Source organism: Psammomys obesus, unplaced genomic scaffold, assembly GCF_907164565.1.
Source record: "Psammomys obesus unplaced genomic scaffold, mPsaObe1.curated_primary_1811, whole genome shotgun sequence".
Lineage (NCBI taxonomy): Eukaryota > Metazoa > Chordata > Mammalia > Rodentia > Muridae > Psammomys > Psammomys obesus.
In genome coordinates, this window is record NW_026596166.1 from 13,809,344 (window position 1) to 13,836,579 (window position 27,236).

The 27,236-nt window shown below is 36.5% G+C and overlaps 1 protein-coding gene across 3 annotated transcripts in view; it reads left to right on the forward strand.

The window, feature by feature from the left end:
• Nucleotides 1–27,236, forward strand: part of Mdga2 (MAM domain containing glycosylphosphatidylinositol anchor 2) — an 870,813-nt gene that overhangs the window by 487,583 nt on the left and 355,994 nt on the right. For all 3 annotated transcript variants that reach the window (XR_008718784.1, XR_008718785.1, XM_055595284.1), the window contains exon 3: nucleotides 4,626–4,800. Coding sequence is in view for 1 of the 3 variants with exons in the window: in XM_055595284.1 (XP_055451259.1) it covers nucleotides 4,626–4,800 (175 nt within the window). In the remaining 2 variants the exon portion in view is untranslated. The remainder of the gene's footprint in view (nucleotides 1–4,625; nucleotides 4,801–27,236) is intronic.

Genomic DNA, 27,236 nt, shown 5'->3' on the forward strand with positions numbered 1-27,236 from the left:
ATAATATAATATAATATAATATAATATAATATAATATAATATAATATGATATAATATGATATAATATGATATAATATGATATAATATGATATAATATGATATGATATGATATGATATGATATAATATGATATAATATGATATAATATGATATAATATGATATAATATGATATAATATGATATATTATAGTCTGATCTGCATGACAAAACTGATTGGTATATTTGTTGAATTACTCTTTTAAGATTGGGGAGGTTGATTAGAAGTACTGGGCATTAAGTATTGCAGCAGAGTCTACCATTTCATCTTAGGACTTGTTAAGAAATCAGTTTTCTGCATATAAGGCTCCAGTGTACCTTGAAATTATCTTACCATAAGAGGACAATCATAGAAACAGCTCTTTCCACCTTGTACATATACATTCTATTATTTCCACATTGCTTTGTAAGCAATCCTCCATTATTTTTCTTTAAAATGCCACCTGTGTGATGTTCTCCATCTCCTGTCTGGGTGACGGTGTCTGATTAACAGAGAGCATTTTCAAGGTGATGGTAACAAATCTGTCTGGGGGTGGCTTGTGATCCTCATAGTGATTGTGAGGGAGAAGGACGTTTTGTGTATGTGTAGCATTTGTAGTGATGGTGCAAAGCAGCAGAGGGTGAACAGAGGCCACTCAAGCCAAGCATAGCCGTGACATTAACTGAATACCAAGCCTTAACCTGACCACCACATGCTTACCACAAAAAGGTGTTTTTAAATATATCTTGACTTAACTTAACTTCCTAAAGCTGGAATACTTTTAATGCTCCAAGTGACAAAATAGAAAATATCTTTTTAAAAGAGAGCACTTAGTGCTGGCAAAAATTGGTATTCTTAAGAAAAGGGATTCATGTGGTGACCTAGCCACTTTCTTTTCATGACCACTTTATTTGAAACAGTGGTCACTACTGGAAATGTGGTGATTCAGACTTGTTATTTTCTATACATTTTTAACATAAATAAAATGACCAGGCCATATTCTCCACAAAGGTAAGTATAGAAACAATATATAATATTAATATAGTACATGATATATAAATATATTACATATATTCTATAGGTAAATATTACATCATCCATTATTAATCAGTAATCTATATACTAACTAATAATTTAGATATAGTTTGTAATATATTACATACTATATTATGGCTTTAAGAGAAAAATGATAATTTGTGAAAGTCAGTGATAAAATGGTTTAACATTTAAATGAAGAGAGTGGTGGTGGAACTATTTTATGTGCTGTCAATTGTATCTTATAATGGTGAAATTGGGTAGCAGTAACTTTTTTTTTTTTAGACCTTTGTAGCTCAGTGGCTATTTCCCAAATGAATAATGTGCAATGTTACAAAATAATGCAGAGTAAAAAGTCCATTCAAAGAGCAAAATTGACTGATGTGTCTTCACATAATAGAGTAGAGAAAGTTTTTCAGTGTGGTTTTAGATTAGACTGTGCAAAAAATGTTGGAAACCTACCACTTGTGGAGTTTTAGTGTGGAAGATGCATGATTCTCTGAAAAGGCTTTTGAATAGTCATGTTTTCCTGACTAAATACTACTGTGGATTCAGATTTTCTTTGTATACTTGCAAAAAGAAATACTTCAAATAGAGGATGTGCAGGAGCTGATATGAGATTCTGGCTTATGTGGTCCCTCTAAGTTAGATACTAAAGAGATAGTACCGTAAGCCATTTTACTCTTACTTGTTTTGTAAAATATATTTTTTTTTTTATTAAAAGCCTTACTTATTTTAATATGGTATAGCTTTAACAGTATGTCTAAAACAGGGATTATATAGATTAATATTACCTGTTTTTGTTTGTTTGTTTGTTTGTTTGTTTTGGGTTTTTTTTGTTTTTTGTTTTTTTGTTTTTTTTTTTTTTGGCTCAGCTGGTAAAAAGGTAGACCTTAATTCTGGAAGTCTGAGGTTCAAACTCCAATAAACTGGAGAGGTGACTCTGAGGTTAAGAGCACTGGCTGTTTTGATTTGACTTCAATTCCCAGCAACCACATGGATGCTCATAACCATCTATAATGAGGTCATGTGCCTTCTTCTGGCTTGCAGACATACATATAGACAGAATAGTGTATAAATAATAAATAAATAAGTTAATTGATCCTTAATAAAAGAATAAATGGATAAATAATTACACTTGAAAGTATTTTGTTGTGTATATTCACTACATTTTTATTATCTATCATCTGTTAAAGGAAATTTAGCTTGTTTCTATTTCTTAGCTATTGTGAAAATGGTGGTAATGAACATTGAATCCTTCGGTAATTTGCCAATGAATGTAGTGCGTAGCAGATTAATTTATAGCTTTTTGAGAATCCTCCACACTCGTTTCAGGAGTGGCTGCAGCAATTTGCATCCTTACTGAAATGAAAGAGGGTTCCTCTTTCTCTCTACAACTCCAACAGCATTTGTTCTCAGTAGATTTGTTGATCTTAATAATTTTTACTGCAGTTAGGTGAAGTCCCAAATTTGTTTCAATATTCAATGCGTACACTCACACACAACTATGTGCTAGTATGTATGCATGTATGTATGTAGTATGTACGTATATAGCTATCTATCTGTGCAACAAGAAAAATCAGAGAAAAATAGGTTATCAACTTGAGGGTAAGGAGAACATGAGAGAGGTAGTTGGTAGCATACGGAGGACGAAGGGGTTGATGTAATTTTACTTTGATCAAAATCTAATTTATAAAGAATAAACATAAATAAAAAATAAACAAACAAATAGAGAAGACATAAAATTAAAGTTAGCAAAAGAGCTTGGGGTCCTCAATAACTTAAAAAAATGTCTCAGTGTTCCAGGGCTAAAATATTAATGTTTCTTGGTTCTCTATAACATCATTGCCTCTCTCATCTGCTCTCCCTCATTCCTCTCCCCCATCTCGCACACACACACACACACACACACACACACACACACACACACACCTACACACTTTTCCTATCATTAACCATATGTACAAGTAAAATAATGTTGTCCAAACAATTATGTGTATTAACAACATAATTTTACACATGAGCTAGACCTAGATCATATCTGTAATTTTAATTCAGACCTTTCGTACTAAAACATCCAGTTTTCTGAATCAGCTTTAACATTGCTTTGAAATGTTTGCAAAAATTGCTGTACAATAACTATAATTTTAGTGTGTTATACTAAAGACAACAATCTATTTACTTAAAATAAAAATCTCTTTACACACTAAATATCATGTATTTATTTAAATAATCTTTATTTTTGCCTGTGAATATTAAAATTTAAATTGAAACAGAATCTTATATATTTCAATGGAAACATTACCATCATTACAGTTTCTGCAGATAAGATAATTACTAAATTGCCTGGCTGTGAACTGTACATTTACTCCCTGAAATATGTCATGTGTACACAAATATGTGAAGAAATATTTAGTATTTCCTTTAGTTTAGTGATCTCTAGGTAACATTTTTGTTGCTTTTACAGTGCAGAGGAAACGTGATTATAGTAACCCTACTATTTTATAATGTGAAAAACTTCTTAAAGACGCCTTGATGCCATTACACCGTAAATTTAGTGTGCCGAGTGTGTGAAAGTAATTTTGTTAAGAATGGCATCATAGAGCTTTAAACGTGAAAACTCCTACTTCAGCTTCTCCATGCTTCAACATGTCTATCTGTATACATATTTGAGCAGACTATTTCCAGCAGTTGTTTCCAAACCCTAAGTAAATTTAAAAAAAATACACAGGAAAGGCAAAGAGAAAATGAAAACCAAACAGTGTTCATTTTCTGTCTTGTTGCAGTATACAGTACCAGGATGTGTCTTTTTGCAGGTTTTGTATATGAAAACACAAAATTTAAGTTGAATACCAGTAGTAATTGCTAGCAAACACAAAATCTGTTGCACACAGCTGTGTTTAAAAGAATGGTATTGTTTATGACGGACGGTTTTAGATATTCAAATTGTTTGGACAGTTTAATAGGATTGCACTCTTTGAAAAAGTTTACACATTTTTGAAAATAATTATTGATGTAAAGTGAATTCTAATTTTCAAAATAGCGAATCATTTGTAGGCGTATTAAAGCAAAGCCATTAAATTAAAAAAAAAAAAAAACAACCTCTTTTAACAACCAGGTGTATAAAATTATACACAATCTCAATAAGCCATTATGGTAATGTTCCTACATTATCTAAACCAAAGAGAAAATTTTAAATAAAATAACGAAGCATGTCCAAAATGAAATGAGAGTCTATTTGGTCTAAATAGTGAAAAGTGCTTTCCAAATTTCAGAAATGTATGGGGGAAAAAAGAAATGCTCAGTAGACACAGAAACCAAGTCATCTTTCTACTGTGTATCGCCTTCAACCTGATTAGACTATTGATAAATCCCATGCAATTGAATCTAAATGGTGAGCCCTCTTCAATGATGACATTGGCACTTGTGAATTTGCAGCTTATTTTGGGTCTTAGTGACATGATGGGAGAAGCTGCCCTGATGCGGTAGAGGGCAGCTCTTCAGATGAATCCCTACTGTTTGGTTGTCTGCGGAAAACCAACCTAAAGTAACAATCTTTGTTGATGCTTGCTCAGATCAGGTGGACCAAAACAGCAGGAAGCGCCTCTGACAGATTCCAAGACTCAAGTGTCTTCAATGAGACTCTGAGGATTACAAACATCCAGAGACACCAAGGAGGCCGATACTACTGTAAAGCAGAGAACGGCTTGGGGTCCCCAGCAATAAAATCAATCCGAGTGGATGTGTACTGTAAGTAAACTCCAGCTTAACTATAATGTTTGAAAATAATTAAATATACTTTGTTTAGTTGTCAATGAAAATTGTATGTGATAGTGATAGTCCTTAAAGAACTGTGTTTCCCTATTCTTCTTCTGTACATGGGTAGGTAAATAGAAAGGGCAGTGGGCAGCGTCGGGTGTCCTTCAGGTTCAAACTGCTAGTGTGTGCCACTATACTTGACATTTTCTCATAGGTGCTGAGGACCCAAATCATGACCTGAAGCTTGTATGGCAAAATATTTATCAACTGAGCTATTTGGTAACCTGCTCTAAGACATTTATGAGAAAAGAAATTTCACTTCAAATTTTCATAACTTGTAACATAATACATAGTCAGTAGAGGATATGCACTATCACATTAATATGATGGCAAATATTACTGGTAATATCAATAATCTCTTTGTATTTAGTGGATAGACACATGTATTTTTTATGTTTACATGTACATATGTACATGCATATTTATGTCTTAATGGACTTTATGAAGAAAGATCTTGCCATAATACACTCTGACTTGTTTGTTCATTTTACCTGTGCATGCAATCAACCATTCTCATCTGAATGCACATTTTATATGCAGGCACAGGTTTTGCATCCCCGTATGAAGGATCACGCATCTCTCCAAACAGCATACTGTTGTAAGTGACCATCATTGACTGTAAAGGCACAGTGCCTTCTGGAGAGAGGTGCTGGCTTTATTTTTGTAGGTCACATCTCTCCGCTTCACCTTCTTTACAACGGATTTAAAGTCTCCTGCTCTCTTTACTTCTTTCCTCACTAAGGAAATCAAATGCTTGCGTTCAGCTCGGTCTTTCACACAGGTTCATCTGGCACTCTTATTGCTTAACAAGAAATGGCATTTATTTTTAAGTCTCTAATATTAGAATGCATTTTTTTTTTTGCTCCTTAAAGTAATTCAGACATAATAACAAGTGAGGAGTTCCTGATTTCCAGCCTGTTTTCTTTTTATTCCTCTTTCCTGTTCTTTCAACACTGTGCAGGTGTTACATAGTTAGGATGAGGCTAGAAATTATCAATGGTCTATTCACGGAGCCTATGCTGAGCTCATTTATTTATGGAGACAATAAGGAAGGAAGTAGTGACAGCTGCATTCATGATTCATCTTCTACAGTTAAGTGCTTATTGACCTCTTGTTTATGACAGAAGCCTGTGTTCCATTCTGTCCAGGATCTCTTAACCCCAAGACATCTACTGACATGAAACTGGCAGTTTCAACCCATGTGCCACATTTATCTTCTGTGTACCCAGGTCCGCCATACTTCCACACTTCCCAGCCATTGTCAAGCACCAAAGTGCCTCTTAAGTACTGGGAGGTTTGAAAGTAATTGTAAATTAAATTAAGTTTGATTTAAATGAATTACTCTACGATTTGGTTATTGTACACCATTTAATTAAATATACTGTTATTCCCTTGTATATTAGGTCATAAGTACAAATCTCTAGTGTCTTGAATACAATTCAAAAATTTAAAATCTTCTAAAAATGAACATATAGTTCTTTTGGATTTGCCCTGCTTTGTTTTGGTGATGTGTATCAGCCTTACATAAACTAGATTGGTAGCAAAAGGTGGCTGGAAACTTCTTGAATTAGAAATTTCAATTTTTAGCATACCCTTTCTTTACTTCAATTTGTGCTGGCAAGCACATTTTGCTCCTAAGATTTGTTTGATTAGAGTTTAGCCACAAGCCCTGCTAGGCACTTTATATATCATGGGGTGGTACTGGATTTTTCTAAGTGAAGTAAAAAAAACTTCTGAAGCTAAGTTGCAAACAACTTTCAAGAAGGATTTGTAACTACGTTGCTACTGTAATGGGCTTGATGGCAATAAAAATGTGTGCCTTGTGCTCTTAAAATCTCATATACAAAGCGGGAAAGAATAACTGTGGAGTTTTAAACAGTCTTTCTTCTAAGATTAAGCCTTCCAGGACCATGCTGTATTACCAATTAACACCTGGGTATTCAGACTGGGTTGTGCCTAAGTACCTGAAACTTCACAACTTCCTAGGAAGATAGTGCTGGCCACCTAGTCCCCACATTGGCTCATGTATTTGAATGTTTTATCCATAGGTTGAGAAAATACAGAAAGGTTTGGAGGTGTGGCTTTGGAGGAGGTGTGTCACTGGGGATCATCTTTGAGGTTGCAAAAGCTCACACAATTATTAGTTTCTTACTCTCTATCTCCAACTTGTGAGGATAAGATGTAAACTCTTAGTGAAGGCCCCAGTGCCATGCCTTCCTGCTTGCTGGCTTGCTCCTGTCATGGACGCACCCTCTGAAACTGTGAATGACTCACTAATTAAATGCTTTCTTTTACAAGTTGCCTCTGTCATGGTATCTCTTCACAGCAATAGAAAAGTAACCAAATAGAAAAGTAACACTATAGATTTTGTAGCCGAGGTTAATGTATAGCTTTAATCTCAAATGAAATTAAACTCTTACATACCCTGAGCCACAGTAATACATGTGCGTATGTTTGTTCTGTGGTAATCATTTGCTGAAGGTAACCAAAGGTTGAAAACAACCTTATACAATAAATATAAACCATAAATATTGTGAGAAAAATTGGGTCAGTTAAGGTCAGTATGTGAATATCTTTCTTGTAAAACTCTGCTAAAGACATCTTCCCCCATTCCATGTTTTCTGTCTTGCTCAGTAAAGACAGAGCAAAGTCCTTTGGGCAGACACAGACAACAGACTGTAGGCAGCAGATATCCAGACTGGCAACACCAAATAGATATACATGACAGGCTGAAGATAGAAGTAGAGAAGTGGGAATTCAAATTTGGACTTGCTCCAACCAAGCACCATGCATGGAGATGACCTAGAACCCTTGTACAGATGTAGCCCATGGCAGCTCAGTCTCCAAGTGGATTTCCTACTAAGGGGAACAGGGTCTGTCTCTGACAATGCAGCCAGTCCTGATGAGACCTGATAGGCTAGGGTCAGATGGAGGGGGAGGAGGATCTCTCCCACCAGTGGACTGGGGAAGGAGCATGGGAGGAGATGAGGGAGAAAGGGCGGGATTGGGGACGAGGGAGGGGGCTACAGCTGGGATACAAAGTGAATAAACTGTAATTAATAAAAATTAATTAATAAACAGATTTTAAAAATTGGACTTGCTCTTAGTCAAATTAATCCAAGAGGAATTACTGTTTACGTTCCTTAATGCAACACAGACACATTTTGGTCCTTCCGAGGTTGTCTTTAATGTGGTAACTGGCACAAGAGAGAGGCAGCAGCCTGGAAGAGAACAGGTGCAATGATCGATTCAGAGTGTCCTATATGCTTCAGGGCTGCCCATCTCCTGAAGTTTTCAGATAACACCTCTAGCTGGACACCAAGCCTTTCGTAACAAGCATCTGGCTCAGGCTTTATATTCAAATCATAACAAGTAGCTTATCTAATGCGTTAGAAAAGATTTTACACTTCTCATTGTAAGCTAAAAAATATGGTAGTCAAAATACATGCCAAAGAGACTAAAGGATATGTAGGAGTTGTTAGCAGAAGGCACAAACAAGCTGTGTGGAAAGAAATGCAACAGAATATGCTGCAAGGCTCAACAGTGAAGATTCCTTGCAGAAATACATTAACATCAGCACCTGATCTAACAAAAGTGTGATATAAACACGTAGAGCATAAGAGAGGATTAGTGTATGAGAGCAAAAGAATTACTCTCCACGGAAAAGAATAAGTAACTCAGTGTGAAAGGAGAAAATTAAAACTATAAAAACAGTGGAGAACAGCACAGCCAACGTGAGTAGGGTGTGTAAGGTAGGATAGGACACTTCTGATCTGATCATGCAAAATACCCAGGCAGTTGTTTCAGATACAACTATTGAGATTTGAAACCTAGACACAAATATTTTCATTTACTGAATTTATGCCTGAATAAGTTTATTTAATTTTGGAGCTCCTTGGTACTCTTCCCATAATTCTAAGCTATTTTATCTCAAATCTTCATCACAAAACCTCTCTAACACTGAAGACTAGGATTCATCTTATACTTTTAGAAATTAGTAATAGCTATTGGCATTTGATACTTGAAAATAGAAATACTGACCTCACATAAGTAAAACACAGACAACAGTTTAGAAAAGTTGTTACAACATCCTGATAATGAATAATTTTCCTAACTTTAAAAAGCTCTTACAAACAAACTCTTAAACTATTTCAGGGCAATCTTACTACTATTCATTTATATGCTGTTTTGAAGAAATGTATTTAAATAGTATTTTAATATATTATGCACCTCACGGTATTAGATTTTGTAAGGCTAAAAGGGAATTTTATTAATTAATTTGTACCTTTGGTGAATTTCATCAACTTAAAGAGACCAAAAAAAGTATAAGAATGTTATTTAAATGGATTATAAGCTAAGCAAAAAGTATAATAACACCTTGGTTCATACAACATTAAATAGTGTGCCAGTGTCACAGAAAATAAAGAGTGTGAGGGCAAAGGGGGTATATGGCTCCTCAGCATGAAAGAAGGAACTTGAGAGCTGTTGTTTCCATGCCTTTCAATGTGTTTTAGAGAAGTTTGTGTTCTGAAATCCCCTTTTACACATGTTCATATAGAGAGTACAATTGGGCAATAGAAGCATTGCTTTAATTGGGAGGAGAGGAAAGTTTTGTTTCCTAGCCAGGATCATGTCTACCTGGAGGAAAAGAAGAGCCTGGTTTTATTAGGAACTTTTATAAAATGAGGCTTTCCCAAAGCTCAGTGTGCCTTGGCTGAGGTAAAGAAGGACGGTATGCAAAGAGCACACTTGGGGTGCCCCATCTTGCCCTAATTAAGTCTGATGCCTATGAAAGCATGAAGAGGGTATTTCCCATCTGAGACCTCATTAACAACTGCTTTGCTTTATGCCCCAGAAGACCCTTGTCTGCAAGCATCCATGAAAGTATGATAGGCTGCATGCTAGCTGGCACGTAAGTAAAATATCAGTCTTCACAGTTCCCGACCTAAGAAATGTTACAGTAAGTTTTGTAAAAAAAAAAAAGTTTTAACAAGTAAAAGAGAAGGTCAAACATATTATATAATGGATGAAATATTTGATTAAAGACACAAAATAGAGAAATAAAGAATAGTGTTCAGGAGAATACTGATGAAGATGTTGCGTTTTACAAGGAATGTGAGATTAATTGGAAAGATGACTTGTTAAATTGTGTTAAACTATTACTGGCGGTGCCTTAGGCCCACTGAATGATGACAGCTGGACGTTGTAAAATGAGAAATTCTAGCATTATGACTGCAGAATAAATAGTTATTCTCACCACTCCCACGTTTCTTTATTTGTTATAAAAAGCAATTGCCATTGGTTATACCTCCATATTCTGTGTGGAGCAAAATGGGACATGATCTACCCAGGACATGAGGCTCTAGATTTTCTTGCTCTCATCCTCAAATATGTTTGTCCCTTGTAGAATCTTGAGACTATTTAAATAGCTTTCTAAGAATGTGATCACCTAGTTCTTTAACTTATTTCCAGCCATGACTGTGTTGCTCACAGGGTAATAGGGGTCATACAACTTGAAAGGTTAGAGTTTGATTAAAACTTATTCTTAATTCAAAAAGAAATTGGATTTGGAGGCAGTAGCTTAATAAGTTTTCATGTGTGCAGACACTGTTCCCACATGAGACAAATCTATTTCCAATATTCATTAAACATTTGCAAGCATTTTTATTTCAAAAATATCTCTTTCATTCTAATTTCACGTAGGTAGATTGTTGTATTTCATTACATTTGCACCAAAGCATTTTTTTTCAGTCTGTGTCCATGAGGCTTATTATTTATTATGTTTACACTCAAGAAATTAGTTGGAGAAGAGTTACAGACATGCTAGCAATTTATGTGTTATAACTATACACTCTATAAACAAAACGTATCCGTGTTAGAATTTTAAACTGTGCAATCAAAATGATGACAATGGATTCCATTTATTTTTAATTTTATGTGAGTCTTCAAAATGAATTTTGGACAGAAAACTTTAGAGAAAAGAGCTAGAATAACTGGTGTGAATTCTGAAAGCGCCCGGTGTCAGGAAGAACACCGAGTGCCAGGTAAATCCCATCAAACATCATTTTCTCTTCCACCCGTCCTCCCCAAACAGTAACACTAGGTTTACAAAGGCTGAAGAATGTCTGATATGGTAATTGCAGTGTCTATTAAGTGGGTGGTTCTCATGCTAATCACCCTATTAATAACATACAAGTCAGGATTTTGCAATTTTAGGTATGTCAAGAATGAAATGTTTTCTTATCAGTGTTATGTATTGTTTAGATCTGCACTAGCATAATTCTTCAATAGGATTATAAGTCTTAATAAAAGACCCTAGAAATAGAGAAAGAAGAAAACAAGTAGTGATTTTAAATTGGTTTGGTTAAGTGCCACAGTCTGTTCTTGCTGAGTGTAATTTGCATGGACAGAGTCCTAGAGTGTCAATCAAGCCTCCCTGAGCTGGTGGTTCATGCGTTCAAAGCCTCACATTTAAAATGAGTAAGGAAAGAAATGTAGATATATTAGGAGAAAGTAAGAACTCCCAGTAGTGGGAGGTACTCCAAGGAAGGACTAACCCCAAGTTGCCAGGTGATTTTTGTGGATCTTCTGGAAAGAAGTGAATGGAGACTGAGGTCGTCTTTACTGAAAATGGTCATTTGAGCACATCACTGACTGAACTAGTAAGGAGTCTACAACCTATGCTTCCCTATCAGACAAACCGGAGAGTTACCCTCCTATCTAGGCAGGAATCATATGTCCCATGTGACCAGTTCATGATCCATCCTGGGTTTGCCCTTGCTCTGCGAGGAATGCTAACTCCTGACTCATTGTCAAACATTTCCACTCTTCTTATACAAAAGACATGAAGATAGAGTTACTTTGGGATCAGATGAGCCTCCTCTTAATGAAGCTGATAATGCTCAATTCATTATAAGTCCAAAGTAGGGTCTGGAGAGGTATTAACAGAATACCAACTTGACTGTTTCCAGAATCCCACAGACACAGTCAGAAAGGCAACCAGCACTTTTCCCTGGTGCTATACACCTGACCTTGCTGCCTTCCAGTTCTCTGCCCACTCAAACTTTTTCTGAAAAATCCCAGAGAGTCTATGATCTACTTTGACCTGAGGCAGTGGAAGCCACATCCAATTAGAATCTGCCTATTGCCAATGTTATTGAAGACTTGCTGTGCTTAAGTGCTCTTACTAGAAGCTTTGCTGAGGAAGAAAACCAAATTGCAATGCCTTTGCCCTAAAAAAGTTAATAATGAGTTGGAGATTTGAAAAATACAGACATAAAGAACTTAGGTAAAATTTAGTTTAGTGAGTATAAAAAGAATAGTCTTCATATTGAAAGTATTAACCCGCAAATTATACAAAAGTTGACATTAAGTCCCATTAAGTATTTTAAGGGCAATAAGAAGGGGACTAAGTTTTATTATATGAGAGTGTGTTTATTTTATATGTTAATAGATGGATAAAATCTATTGAACGACTTCATTAAGTGAAGGTTTATAGTGTTTTTCGCAAAGATTGAAGGCTATTATCTTTTGTGTCTACGTTGATTTGTTGTTACACTTGTTCTTTGCCCATCTTTTCTATAAACTTTTCCAAGTCCTGATTTAATTTAAAAAATATTTTTGGTAATTTTAAACAGTTAAATCTATTGATTACACTGAGCAGCAGGCTCTTAAAATCACAGATCACAGTCTTCCTGGGAGTCTTTAGCGGAAGGTTAAATGGCTAGCAGATGCGCTGCTAGTCAGGCAGAGAGTCCAGATTGGCATTCTGTGTTCTGCTGTCTAGTCTGTTCCTGAGTGCTCTGAATGTAGCTCTTCCCTGTGTGACAAATCTGCTGCTGTCAACTCTGAGTTGCACTTTACTGTAAAAATAAAATGCAACGAAAGCCCCTGCTCCCTTTAATAGAGACCCACCTGGAGACTGAGTCAGTGAGCTAGCTACAGCTGAGCCTGGGTTTTAGGTCCTCTCCATGCATTGTCCTTGGTTGGGGTATCATTCTCTTCAGGACCCCCAAGGCTCAGTTTTTTGTTTGTTTGTTGTTTTTGTTTTTGTTTGTTTGTTTTGGCTCTGTTGGTTTCCTTTTGACGCTCCTGTCCCTTCCAGGTCTTTCTATCTCACCTTTCTTTCATAATATTCCCTGCATTCTGCCCAAAGTTTGGCTATGAGTCTCAGCATCTGCTTTGATATACTGCAAGGCAGAGTCTTTCAGAGGCCCTCTGAGGTAGGCTTCTGTCCTGTTTCCTATTTTCTCCTTCTTCCACTGTCCATTCCGTTTGTCTTTCTAAGTGAGGATCGATCATCTTACCCAGGGTCCTCCTTGTTTAGCTTCTTCAGGTGTACAGATTTTAGTATGTTTATCCTATATTATAAGTCTATATAAGTGAGTATATACTGTGTGTCTTTCTGCTTCTGGAATACCTCACTCAAGATGATCGTTTCTAGGTCCCACCATTTACCAGAAAATTCATGATTTCCTTGTTTTTAATTGCTGAGTAATATTCCATTGTATAAATGTACCACAATTTTTGTATCCATTTCTCCCTTGAGGGACATCTGTGTTGTTTCCAGATTCTGGCTATTACGAATAAAGCTGCTACAGAAGGCTAATATCCAGAATATATAAAGAACTAAATAAGTTCAAAAGCAACAAATCAAGTAATCTAATTTAAAAATGGGGAACAGAGTTAAACAGAGAATTCTTTGTAGAGGAATATAGAATGGCAGAGAAACACAGAGAAATGTTCAACGTCCTTAATCATCAGGGAGATGCAAATCAAAACGACCCTGAGAAATCACCTTACACCCATCAGAATGGCTAAGATCAAAAACTCAAGGGACAATACATACTGGAGAGGATGTGGAGAAAGGGGAACCTTCCTCCACTGCTGGTGGGAATGTAAACTTGTTACAACCACTTTGGAAATCAATCTGGCGCTTTCTCAGACAACTAGGAATAATGCTTCCTCAATACCCAGCTATATCACTCCTAGGGATATATCCAAAATATGCTCAACTGAATATTTTCTTTAATGAAAATGCAGGTTTTTCTGCTCTACTTCATAGGTTCTAACTCTCCAAAGAAAAGTCCTTCACACCTTTTTTTTCTTAATCGACATGTGGTATGTGGTCTGGTCTGTATATGCTGTATGCAGGATGAGCTCACAGCTGCCTCCCATCCTGCTCCTGATGTGGCTTCCTGTCTATGGTGCTCCTCTAAGGCAGCCCTCAGGACCTTCCTATGCTACAGGTTCCTTACTGAGTCCCTGAGCTCTCTCTTCATCTGCTCTAGAAATTAAGGCTTTACTTCTTTTTTTATAAGAAATTGTTAATCTGATTATTTACTTCTTCATATTTCATATAAGTTTTATTTTAAGAAACATTGAAATCATTTAAGTATTTGGAGTTTTACTAATGTATTTTAAATATTTATTTATTTATTACAATTTATTTACTTTGTATCTCTATGTACCACCTCCCTCATCTCCTCCTAGTCCCACCCACCCTTCCTCTTCTTTCCCTATGCTTTTTCCCTAGTCCCCTGATAGTGGAGGACCTCCTTCCTTACTATCTGACCATAGCCTATCATATCTCTTCAGGGCTGGCTGAATCATCTTCATCTGTGGCCTGGCAAGGCTGCACCTGCCCCCAGGGAATGTTGATCAAAGAGCCAGCCACTGAGTTCATGTCAGAAACAGCCTCTGTACCCCTTACTAGGGACACCATTTGGAGACTGAACAGCCAGTGGGCTACCTCTGAGCAGAGGGTCTAGGTCTTCTCTATGCATGGTCTTTGGTTGGAGTATCAGTCTCTGCAGGCTCCCTGGGCCCATGTTTTTTGGCTGTATTGGTCTCCTTGTGAAGCTGCTGTCCCCTCCTGGTCTTTTTATCTCCCTTTTCTTCCATAAGGTTTCCATCACTCTGCCCAAAGTTTGGCTATGAGTATCAGTATCTTCTTGATACCCTGATAGGTAGAGTCTTTCAGTTGTCCCCTGAGGAAGGCTCCTGTCCTATTCCTTGTCTTCTCCTACTTCTACTGTCTATCTTGGTGCCCTTCTGAATGAGGTTTCAGTCTCTTCTCTAGGGCCATCCTTGTTGTTTAGCTTATTTAACACTATATATTTTAGTATGTTTAGAAATGTAATTCCCATCAAAACACCAACACTTTTTTTTAAAGACCTTGAAAGAACAGTTCTCAATTTCAGAAAACCCAGAATAGGTAAAACAATCCTGTACAATAAAAGATCTTCTGGAGATATCTCCATCCCAGATCTCAAGCTGCACTATAGAGCAAGAGTAATAAAAAAAGCATGATACTAGATAGAAACAGACTGGCAAATTAATGGAATCAAACCAAGGACCCAGAAATAAACCCACACAGAAACTTAAGTTTTGACAAAGAAGCCAAAACCATACAATGGAAAAAAGACATCATCTTCAACAAGTGGTGCTGGCCTAACTGGATGCCTACATTTTGAAAAATGCAAATAGATCCATATTTATCACCCTGCACAAAACTAAAGTCCAGGTGGAGCAAAGGGCTCAATATAAAACCAGACACAGTATTTCAAGTTCTATGAGGAATACAAAACAATTTTATAACATCACAATTGTTGTCCATGATGAAAAACGTTAGCGTTCTGTAGTTCTAGGTTCATCCTGAGTCAAGGCAAAGGTAAAACAAGACAAATGAACTCTACAACTGCAGTTCCCTTGCTCAAGTGTGTTTCACTGAATGAGTCACAGTCAACACTTCCCAATATTTATGAAAAAAAATTCCCCATTCATTTCTTTTTAGACAATTTTTAATTTTAGAATTATATAGATGGCACTGTGGAATTAGGTATATTTGTATAAAAGGTATTATGGATGCATACATACATTTGTTCAAATTCATCATATTTTTGAATGACTCATGCTTATAGCTTTTGTTTTTATAAATATTCTATAAACTTCCAGAGAAAGGGGATTACCTTATGTCATCATTTAGCAAGCCAACTCCATGATGAATATGCAGTACAGTACAAAAAAATATATTGATGGAGGGGACTGATTAATTATAAAAAAGTACATGGAAGTAAAATAGCCTTATTTCTATCTCCTTATGAATGAATATTTGAGAATGTCTTTATTTCCCTTTAGACTTATGGCTTATCTTTTGTGACCGCTCAATTCAAAAAAATAACTGTATTTTTTAAAGTTAAAAATCTGTGATTTCTATGGGAAGAGCATAAGAGGAGAAGAGGGAGGAGGGTGGGATTGGGAAGAGACAAGGTAGGGGGCACTAATGATAATTAATAAAAATTTGAAAAAAAATCTATGATTTCCGCATTCCCCATGTAACAATGTTGTTTTTTTCTTTATTAATTGCACTTTATTCACTTTGTATCCCCCCTGTGGTTCCCTTCCTCCTCCTGTCCCAATCTCTCCCTTCCTCCACCCTCTGCATTCATGCCCCTCCACAAGTCGACTGATAAAGGAGGACGTATTTTCCTTCCTTCTGATCCTAGTCAATTTCCTCAGTAGTGGCTGCATTGTCTTCTTCTGTGGCCTGGTAATGTTACTTCCCCCTCAGGGAAGGTATTAAAGAGCAGGCCAGTCAGTTCATGTCAGAGACAGTCCCTGTTCCTATTACAATGGAACCCACTTGGATACTGAGCTGCCATGGGCTACATTTGTGCAGGGGTTTTACGTTATCTCCATGCATATTCCTTGGTTGGAATATCAGTCTCAGGAAAGATCCCTCTACTCAGATTTTTTGGTTCTGTTGCTCTCCTTGAGGAGTTCCTGCCCTCTCCAGATCTTACTGTTTTCCACTTCTTTCCTAAGATTCCCTGCTCTCTGCCCAAAGGTTGCCCATAAGTCTCAGCATCTACATTGATAGTCTGCAGGGCAGAGCTTTTCAGAGGTCCTCTTTGTCAGGCTCCTGATTTGTTCCCTCTTTTCTCCTTCTTCTGATGTCCAGCCTCTTTGCCTTTCTGGATAGAATTGAGCATTTTAGCAAGAGTCCTCCCTCTTGATTAGTTTCTTTAGGTATACAGATTTTAGTAGGTTTATCCTATATTATATCTCTATATGAGTGAGTATATACCATGTGCATCTTTCTGATTCTGGGATAGCTCACTCAGGATGATGTTTTCCAGATTTACCTGCAAATTTCATGATTTCCTTGTTTTTTATTGCTGAGTAATATTCCATTGTGTAGATATACCACAATTTGTGCATCCATTCCTCCACTGAAGGGCATCTGGGCAACAGCACAGGTTCTAAGAGCAACAATCAATAAATGGGACCTCATGAAATTTAAAAGCTTCTGTAAAGCAAAGGACACTGTCCTCAGAATAAAACAACAGCCTACAGATTGGGAAAGGATCTTCACCAACCCTATATCTGACAGAGGGCTAATATCCAGTATATATAAAGAACTAAAGAAGTTAAACAGCAAAAAATCAAGTAATCCAATTGAAAAATGGGGCACAGAGCTAAACAGAGAATTTTCTGCAGAGGAATATCGAATGGCAGAGAAACACTTAAAGAAATGCTCAACCTCATTAGCCATCAGGGAAATGCAAATCAAAACGACCCTAAGATTTCACCTTACACACATCAGAATGGTTAAGATCAAAAACTCAAGAGACAACACATGCTGGAGAGGTGGTGGAGAAAGGGGAATCCTCCTACATTGCTGGTGGGAATGCAAACTTGTACAACCACTCTGGAAATCAATCTGGTGCTTTCTCAGAAAAGTAGGAATAGTGCTTCCTTGTGATCCAGCTATACCACTCCTAGGCATATACCCAAAACAGTCTCAAGTACACAATAAGGACATTTGCTCAATCATGTTTGTAGCAGCCTTATTTGTAACACCCATGTAACAATGTTACACAAATAATTATACATGTTAATTTTGCATGTGAGGAAAGAGTCTTTATATAAACAAATCAGGAAACTAGTTGAATTATTTCCATAATAGAAAATAGTTAAGTAAAATTGTGTCATGAAGTAGTCTAATCAAAGAATCCATTTATGTATTACTAGCTTTATGATATCAGGCAAATTGCAAAATCCCTTAATAAGGGATAGTAATTATATCCAATCTATGGATTTGTATTATCTAATCACACAATCACTTTTATGATCATTAAGAATGTGTTTACTTCAGAAAGGCTGATAGTGTTTTCCTCTCTAATTTTAGTAAATACCAAAAAGTTTATAGGGGTTATGGCTCTGTGGTTGGATCTTTGTCATAATAGAAGTTATGCTAAAGAAGAATAGATGCACAAATAGTGAGATAAATCCTGTTGCCTTTATTTTCTTATGTCTAACCTCAAACTACCTTATATGCCACTGTTCAGACTATAGCTATCTTGCTAATAGTCCTCAAACATATCTGTGGTTATTTAAATAAGAATGGCTAGGTTGGGAGTTCAGAAAGCTCTTAGATTCTTGTGTTCCTAGTGGACCCTAAGAGGTAAACTTACAGATCTGTACTAATATGCTTAGTACTAGAGTTACAAGCTGAGATCTTAATGCTCTTTACACACTGAGCCATACCTATAGCCCTAGGTGAGTAATTTTATTTTAGTATAAAATATTTATTTATTTAGTATAAAATATTTATTTTAGATGCAGGTGTGTGTGTGTGCGTGTGTGTGCGAAGTGGATGTGAACCTGCTATCGAGTAACAGAGCTTCATAAATACTAAACACAATTTAGAACTCATCTACAAGTTTGCTCAAGTACACAAAAGGGATATTTGCTCAACCATGTTTATAGCAGCATTATTTGTAATAGCCAGAACCTGGAAACAACCCAGATGTCCATCTACGGAGGAATGGGTACAGAAATTGTGGTATTTTTACACAATGGAATACTACTCAGCAATCAAAAAGGAGGAAATCATGAAATTTGCAGGCAAATGGTGGGACCTAGAAAAGATCATCCTGAGTGAAATATCCCAGAAGGAGAAAGACAAACACGGTATATACTCACTTATATAGACCTATAAGATATGATAAACATAATGAAATCTATACACCTAAAAAAGACAATCAAGAGAGCGGACATGGGGTAAGATTATCAATCCTCGTTTAGAAAGACAGATGGGATGTGCATTGAACATAGGACAGGAGTCTACTGAGCACATTTGAAAGACTCTAACTAGCAGTGTTTTCAAGGCAAAGACACATGACCAAACCTTTGGCAGAGTATAGGGAATCATAAGAAAGAAGGGGAGTTAGTCTGATGAGGAAAGAATAGGAGCTCCACAAGGACCAAATATATCTGGGCACAGGGTCTTTTCTGAGACTGACATGCAACCAAGGACCATGTATGAATGTAACCTAGAACCTCTGCTCAGATGTAGCCTGTGGTAGCTCAGTAACCAATTGGTTTCCCATAGTGAGGGGAACAAGGACTATTTCTAACAGGAACTCAATGACTGGCTCTTTGGCCTCCCCACCCCCCAAGCGAGGAGAAGTCCTGTTAGGCCACAGAGGAGAGCTTTGCAGCCAGTCCTGAAGATACCTGATAAAACAGGATCAGATGAATGGGGAGGAGGTCCCCCCTATTAGTGAACTTGGCAAGGGGCACGGTGGAGATGAGGGAGGGAGGGAGGGAGGGACTGGGAGGGAATGAGGGATCGGGACACGGCTGGGATACAGAGTTAATAAAATGTAACTGATAAGAAAAAAATAAAATTCAAAAAAAAAGAACTCATCTACACTGATTTTCTCACAAATGTTTTTTTGAATCTATTATTTTTCTTTACGAGACTAGGACATGTTTTCCATAGATAGTGAAGGAAATACACAACCTACCTACAACTTTCTCAGTTGCCCATCTGACCTCAGAGTGTCAAATACTGATTCCATTTGCTTTAATTCTTGATGCATTTCAAGTTGCTATTTCTGGTATGTAGTAAGGCGGTAGAATTATCTTTCCTTCTTCCCGTAAGCTTCTGTTTCTTCCTTTCAATAACAAGTACATTTCCTGATCCAAGTATCATAGAGAATCCTAAGATGAGGATAATTCAGTTCTATAAATATGAATCTGTATTGTTTTTTTTTCTCTTTGCCATGTTCACATGGCCCAGTAAATATAGATCTTTACACCCACTTCATTGACACTAGGTTAAACATGGCGCATGATGTATTTACTGTCCTTCATTCTGACATAAGGCTCTTCCATACATTGTGATTTCAACTTAATTGATTCTTAAGGTTGGAAAACTAAGAAAAAGTTAGTTGTTTTTAGTTCTCTAGTTCTTAGATGAATTTCAATTTTATCCTTTTGATAAACAAGTTTATTTTCGCGGTAATTTCATGATATTTAATGGTATATACATGCGAAAACAATTGCTACCATCAATTAGAATGAAAAGAAAAGAAAACAAAACAAAACAAAAAAAACCCCACAAATGTAATCACTGAAATGTGAATAGAATGCAATTTGATGCTGAGTGAAAGAAAATATTCACCCAATTGTTTTTAAATGCAATATGCACTTTGTTTAACCAAAAATTAATTAATGAATTTTGTGTTGTGTTTTAGAAATTTAATGTGAAATAAAGGAAAAATCGGGAGCCTGTCTCACATATCAAACACATAAATGACAATCACCCCAGGACAGGTAAAATTAGAAAAAAAAATATGCTATGTTATAATCCCTTTGACAATTAAGCTAAATATTACCTGAGAATATTGTGAAATCTCTTTCATCCAGATTTTATTTTGAAAACTGGCTAAGAGCAGTAGGTCTCCCCATGCTCGTAAGGAGCCTCGGTGAGAGAGAACTGCTGAGGGCCTAGGAGGTGCTGGGCAACCTAAAACCCTTCATCTGTGCCCTTCTGAGTCTTGTCATCAACACTACAGCATTACTGTGACTCCAATACTGTTCTTCCTCAAGAGACTTCAGAGGCTGCTTAGCCTAGTTAAATGGGAATTCCATTCCTCAGACACTCAAGATTAGTTTTAAGGGTTGCTATGAGAATAGTGGAGAGAGAAAATAAAACAAACAGAGGAAAGAGAGAGAGAGAGAGAGAGAGAGAGAGAATTGCCTGAAATGCTTATCTGAAACTCTCTAATTGCCTGATGATTTAATGTTACCTATTTGGTATACACATATACAATGAAGCTACTTTGAAACTGGGAAAAAGCCTATACTATTTTTGCTAATCAATGACTAACATTTTTTCCTAGGTGAACTTGAGTCTGAACTATCTTGGCTTATCATTGTTTTTATTAAATCAGACCTTTGTCTCAAAACATTGAAAGGTATTATTGTTGTTTAAATATTCCTTCAGGTCAGGTCTTGTTTGGCTTTATTACCAGAATATGATCTTGGTACCCAGAATGTAGTATAGCAAAATTAAAATATGGCTATGGGAAATATATTACATTTTTTTCTCATCTCTTTTGAGATGTAGCATGCTGGAAAATGCATGCTGAGTTATTTATCTTAAAAGAGACTTCAAGATATTTATTCCACTATTTATTTTAGTGGTTAATCAGCTAACTATCAGCTGAGCCTAATTATATAGAATATTTGCTAGATATACTTTCAGTTGAAATAATTGAAGTAGTAAGAAAATTATTTTGTTATTACTGTCTTCTATGAGAATAATATTTTTAAAATAATTTCAGTAATACATGAAGATAGTAAACGTTATTCAGGAACCATCTGAATGAGGGACCAAAAAAAAAATACCTAGGAAAATGAATATAATTTTATCTTGCTCTGAGATCTGATTTTGTTCTCAATCCAGATTGCATGCATTAAAGCTTTCTGACACTCAGATACTTACTTGGTTTCTCTCTACTTATGTGTGAAACCAGATTTTTATAGATTTTTATGCATTATCTCAGTTAATGCTATAATTCTCTTTAAAGGAGGGGCTAGCATGCTTTTAATTACTTGGGCTCTAGATAAGATATAATGTCTAACCACAGCTTCCTAGTTCTGACATATGTATCAGAAACCAATTATGAATAGGAGGTCATTGTCTTCCTCCTCAGGAGTTCATCAAACAATTGCAGTAAATTCAGAACTTGTGCAGAATGGTATATTTGTGAAACATGTCATTTCACATGGCTGCTCTAACTCGAGGATATGTTGATCCAGTTTTTGTTTCAATATAAGTAGGAATGGAACACTAGTTAAGATATTGAACATAGAAACAGTTATCAGAATGGCACATACCTTAATAATGTGTGGTTACAGAGTTTTACAGAGTTTGATAATTTTATATTATGTGATCAAACTTCATAAAATGCTAAGGTCAGCCATGTTGCTACTGTGGCAGCCCAGCTTTATTCTAGTTATAGTGGTAAAATAAGACGGCTCTAGATCTTTGTAACTTTGTCAAGGAGCACTGGGTAGGCTTCCGTGGCCTACCACGGCAGGGCAGGGTGTTGTATGACACTATGAATGGACAACACCTCGATTTGAACATGTAGGGCTATATTGATGGTCAGGCCAAGAGGATGTGTCTATCAGTAGAAGATGCTATCAGTCCTTATTCTGGAGGTGGCTTATTAGAAATCCCCATTATTAAGCTTAATATGAACATATGGTTCAAGTCTATTGTGACAAATCTTTTTCTAATCTTTTGTTTTTTATTTGTGTGTTTTGTTTACTGACACTAACGTAAACCGCATACCCCCAAGTGCTGTGGTTACAGGTGTGCATCATTGTTTCTGATTAATAGAGACACTTACCAGTTGCAAAAAATAAATAAAAACATTCTAGAAAATTATTCTGCACAGCTTGTTACATATAAAGAATTTTACAATAAACTCTAAATCACATGGTATCAAGATCTGTGATTATTAGTTTTATACATTTTCCAAAGTTTAGAAAAACAATTCTTTATCTTCCTGCTCAGTAGAAAATGTCTCTTAATGACTAGGTACATTGTAATTATCATTGCCTTGTTCATATTATTCACTAATACCTCCCAAATTCTTGATATGTGTGTGCATACATAGTTCAAGCTTCATATGGAGAAGCCTCAGTAACTTCTTAGCTAAGGCACTTGCTTTCTCCTGTATGTTGTATAAGGCACAAGCAGTCAGTCGCTCTTGGGTTGAGATGGTCTCTACGTGTGTTCCAGAGTTCTACGCCTTGATTAACACCTGTGTTTTTCTGCCTTGGTATTCACTTGCTCTGTGCCTGTCACAGGTGTGCTCATTTTCTTCTGTTTGAGTCTGAAAACGAAAGCTGAAATGGATCTGAGATATTACTACATCGCTTTGACTGCTCTACACCTGGAGCCTTTCGCTCTGCAGCATGCCCGGTAACCGCAGAGGTTAAACAGAAGAAAACAGTCAGGCAGACAAGCAGCAGCCTGTTGTTTAAGGGACATTCCAGGAAACATTGACGTTATATTTCCTGGGTGATGTGGTTTCATAATCTTGTAAAAAGTGTTAGGCAGGAACTACTAAAGAGTTTTGGGTAAAAAGCTAATTCAAAGACATTTTAGATAGCAACCAGCAAGACAACTGAAACATTGGGGCACACAGAAAAATAGTGGATTCTACAAAATGGTTGACAACAGTGCTAAGACATTTATAACCAGGAATGCATGCATAGGCAATGGGTTCAGAAATTAATGCTTTATACAGAAAGTAAATCTTACTTTCTTGGAATGAAACAAATATTCCCGTTTTGCTTTATTTAGTCTCTACAGAAAAAAAAAGATGTAAAAAAAAATACAAACTACTGAGGACGTTGCCCTATGTTTGTAGCATCTTCATAATTTTCTAAAATGTAAGCCGCCCCCCTGAGGAGGGAGCAGCCTTACTGGGGAATGGAGGAAGACAATGCAGACAGTCCTGATGAGACCTGATAGACTAGGGTCAGATGGAAGGGGAGGAGGACCTCCCCTATCAGTGGACTAGGGGAGAGGCGTGGGAGGAGAAGAGGGAGGAAGGGCAGGATTGGGAGGGGGAAAGAGAGGGAGCTACAGCTGGGATACATAGTAAATAAACAGTAATTAAAAATAAATAATAATTTAAAAACTGAATAAATTGTAATAAATAAAAGTAAAAAAAAGGTTTAAAAAGTGCTAAATAGATCAAATTATCGTCATAAAGGACAGAACTTTTACATAGATGTGTATTGCTGTGTGTACAGGGGCTAGTGTGCATATGCATTATGATAGCCCAGTATAGGGGTCACAAATAATTTAAAAATTTAAAAGTTACGTGGCTTTAACACTTTATTTGAAAACCTCTACATCTTCCCTTAACCGGATATACTAGCTTCTAGGGCCAGTGTCAACTGACACATTTTTGAGCATCTGTGTGAGTGAATGTTTGCTAAACAGTTGAGATTCTATTGAGGAGATCTTGAACTAAGTTCATTGTCGAAAACCAGACAGTGGGAAAAACGCTGTGCACGCATGTGTCCAGTGCAGATTTCCACTCTGGATCACACAAGCAGGTCTCAGAAGATATCCGCTGTGGATATGGAAAGAGAACTGTTTCAGATAGTACCGTAATCAATCGCATGTTCCCCCATATTAGAAAATTTTTCAGAGAAAAAGAAAATAAAAATACTCAATAATTATATGAAATCATTTTGTGAATAATCTTAGATTTATGACTCATACTGTTTTACAGACATGGCAGTCTTGTAGAGATGCTCCTTGTTTTTACATAGCCAAAGGTACTGTTATCATCCTGGGATCCTTGACCTTATATTCAAGTCACCCTGTAAAACTACTTTTTGGATTTGCTGATGCTTATATATTTCTACTGATTATGTGAAAAAACTGCAGTAGATGCATTTCATAGAGGAACTATGTTCACGCAATACATGGCCTGAGCACCTAAGGTTTTAGCCCAATAGACACAAGCCCTTTCACTCATATTGTCAACATTAACTGGCTTTCTCTGGGGAGGTTGTACATATTGTCATAGATTAGCAAAGTGGCCATGACAAGGGAATAGAAGGAAGCTGTAAGTTTTCTTTGTTCAAAATTAACCTTAGTTTCATTTGGATGTGGTGACTGAGAAATCAAATTGGCTTGAATGTATCCTGCCCCCTTTTTCCAGATGATATTTTTTTTTAATTTTAATTTTATTCTCATATTAATTACAGTCTACTCAATTTGTATCTCAGCTGTAACTCCCACTCTCATTCCCTCTCAATCCTACTCTCCTTGGTAAGGCTTCTCCCCCCTCAGGGGAGGTTATCAAAGAGCCAGCTCCAGAGTAAAAGTCAGAGATAGTCTCTGTTGCCTTTACTATGGAACCTACTTGGATACTGAGCTACCATGGGCTACATCTGTTCAAGAGTTCTAGGTTATCTCCATGCATGGTCCTTGGTTGGAGTATCAGTCTCAGAAAAGACCCCTGGGTCCAGATTTCTTGGTTCTGTTGCTCTACTTGTGGAGCTCCTGTCCCGTCCAGGTCTTTCTATCTTGCTTAACCATGTTCATAGTAGCCAGAATCTGCAAACAGCCCGATGCCCCTAAACTGAGGAATCAATGGAATACTACTCAACAATTAAAACAAGAAAATCATGAAAATTCCAGGCAAATGGTAGGATCTTGTAAAGATCATCCTGAAGGAGGTATCCCAGAAGCAGAAAGACACACATGGTATATACTCACTTATACGTGGATACTAAACCTATAAGATAGGGTAAAGACACTAAAATCTGTACATCTGAAGAATCTAAGCAAGAAAGAAGACACAGGGTCAGATGATCAATCCTCACTCAGGAAGGCAAATTGTAAGGAGGGAATGAGGGAGCGGGATACAGCTGGGATACAGAGTTAATAAAATAGAACTAATAATAAAAATAAGAAATAAAAATAAAAAAGAATGAATCTTTTCAGTCACTGGTAGATGTTTATAGTAATTTCGCATTTAATAATTAAAGAATATCGAGATTTCACAAGATTCTTCACATAGAGTTTTAATTTTTATTTTTATATTAATTACAGTTTATTCACTTTGTATCCCAACTGTAGCCCCTTTCCTCAATCCCTCCCAATTCTACCCTCCCTCACTCATCAACTACCATACCTTTCTCCAAGACTGCTGGTTGGAAAAACAAAAAACCCAGAATTGCCAAAACCATCCTGTACAAGAACAGATTGTCTGGAAGTATCTCCATCCCTGATATCAAGCTGTACTACAGAGCAATAGTAATAAAACTTGCATGGTACTGGCATAGGAAAAGAATGGTGGATCAATGGAATCAAACGAAAGACCCAGAAATAAACTCACACACCTATGGATGCTTGATTTGTGACAAAGAAGCCAAAACCATACAATTAAAAAAAGACAGCATCTTCAACAAATGGTGCTGGTCTAACTGGATGTCTACATATAGGAAAATGCAAATAGATCCATATCTATCACCCTCCACAAAAATAAAAGCCAAGTGAATCAAAGACCTCAACATAAAACCAGACAACATAAAACACTAAACCTGTTAGAAGAAAAAGTGGGGAAGAGCCTAGAACTCATTGGCACATGAAGTTTTATTCACATTAAGTTTTAATAAGTATAAGATATGGCATAATAGAAGAAAATAACACAGGTGCACATTCAGAGACAGACAAAACATCCAAGCACTGCCATATCAGCAGGATTTTATGTTCACATACTACTTAATATAATACTTATATTAACTGACGTGTGTGTGTGTGTGTGTGTGTGTGTGTGTGTGTGTGTGTGTGTGATCAAAATCTGGCTGCAGAATCAATAAATTAGATGCAACCTCTCACTTTTCTTACCCTTTGATCATGTGAACAACTTAGCTATACTATTCTTCAAGAGAAGTTTCTGCTTAATATGCCTTCTTATGATTCTTTCATTAATGTATGCACTTAGCATATATTTTGTTAGTGTATGGTAATTACTACCACGCTTAAGCTTATTCTATAGTTAAGAACAGACCTTCTAACTGACCTTGTCTTTCCTCTTATCCTAATTTTACATATTTCCACTTGATTAGAATATTGTTCTATAATGTTCACTGAATTCATAACTATTTTCTCACTCTTCACAATTGTGCCCTTTCTCATAAACCGTTTCGGTATGTGTAGGTTCCCTCTGTCATTCCTACTTTATGTCAATGTGTTGCTGAGCTTATATGAAGTACATTACGATGAATTGGGTCACTTGTTCTCTGGATGTTTTATTTTTGAGTTCTTTATGTATTCTATGTATTAATCCTTTGCCAGATGTTTAGCAGGTAAAGATTTTCTGTTTTAATACCGTTACTGTGTCTAAAAGCATTTGCAAAGTCATAATCAAACATGGCTCCAAAAAGTGTGTGTGGCTATTTCTCCATTAACAAAATATCTTATGATTTGTTGTAGAAAGTCGTTTGAGATTATAAGATATTTTCTT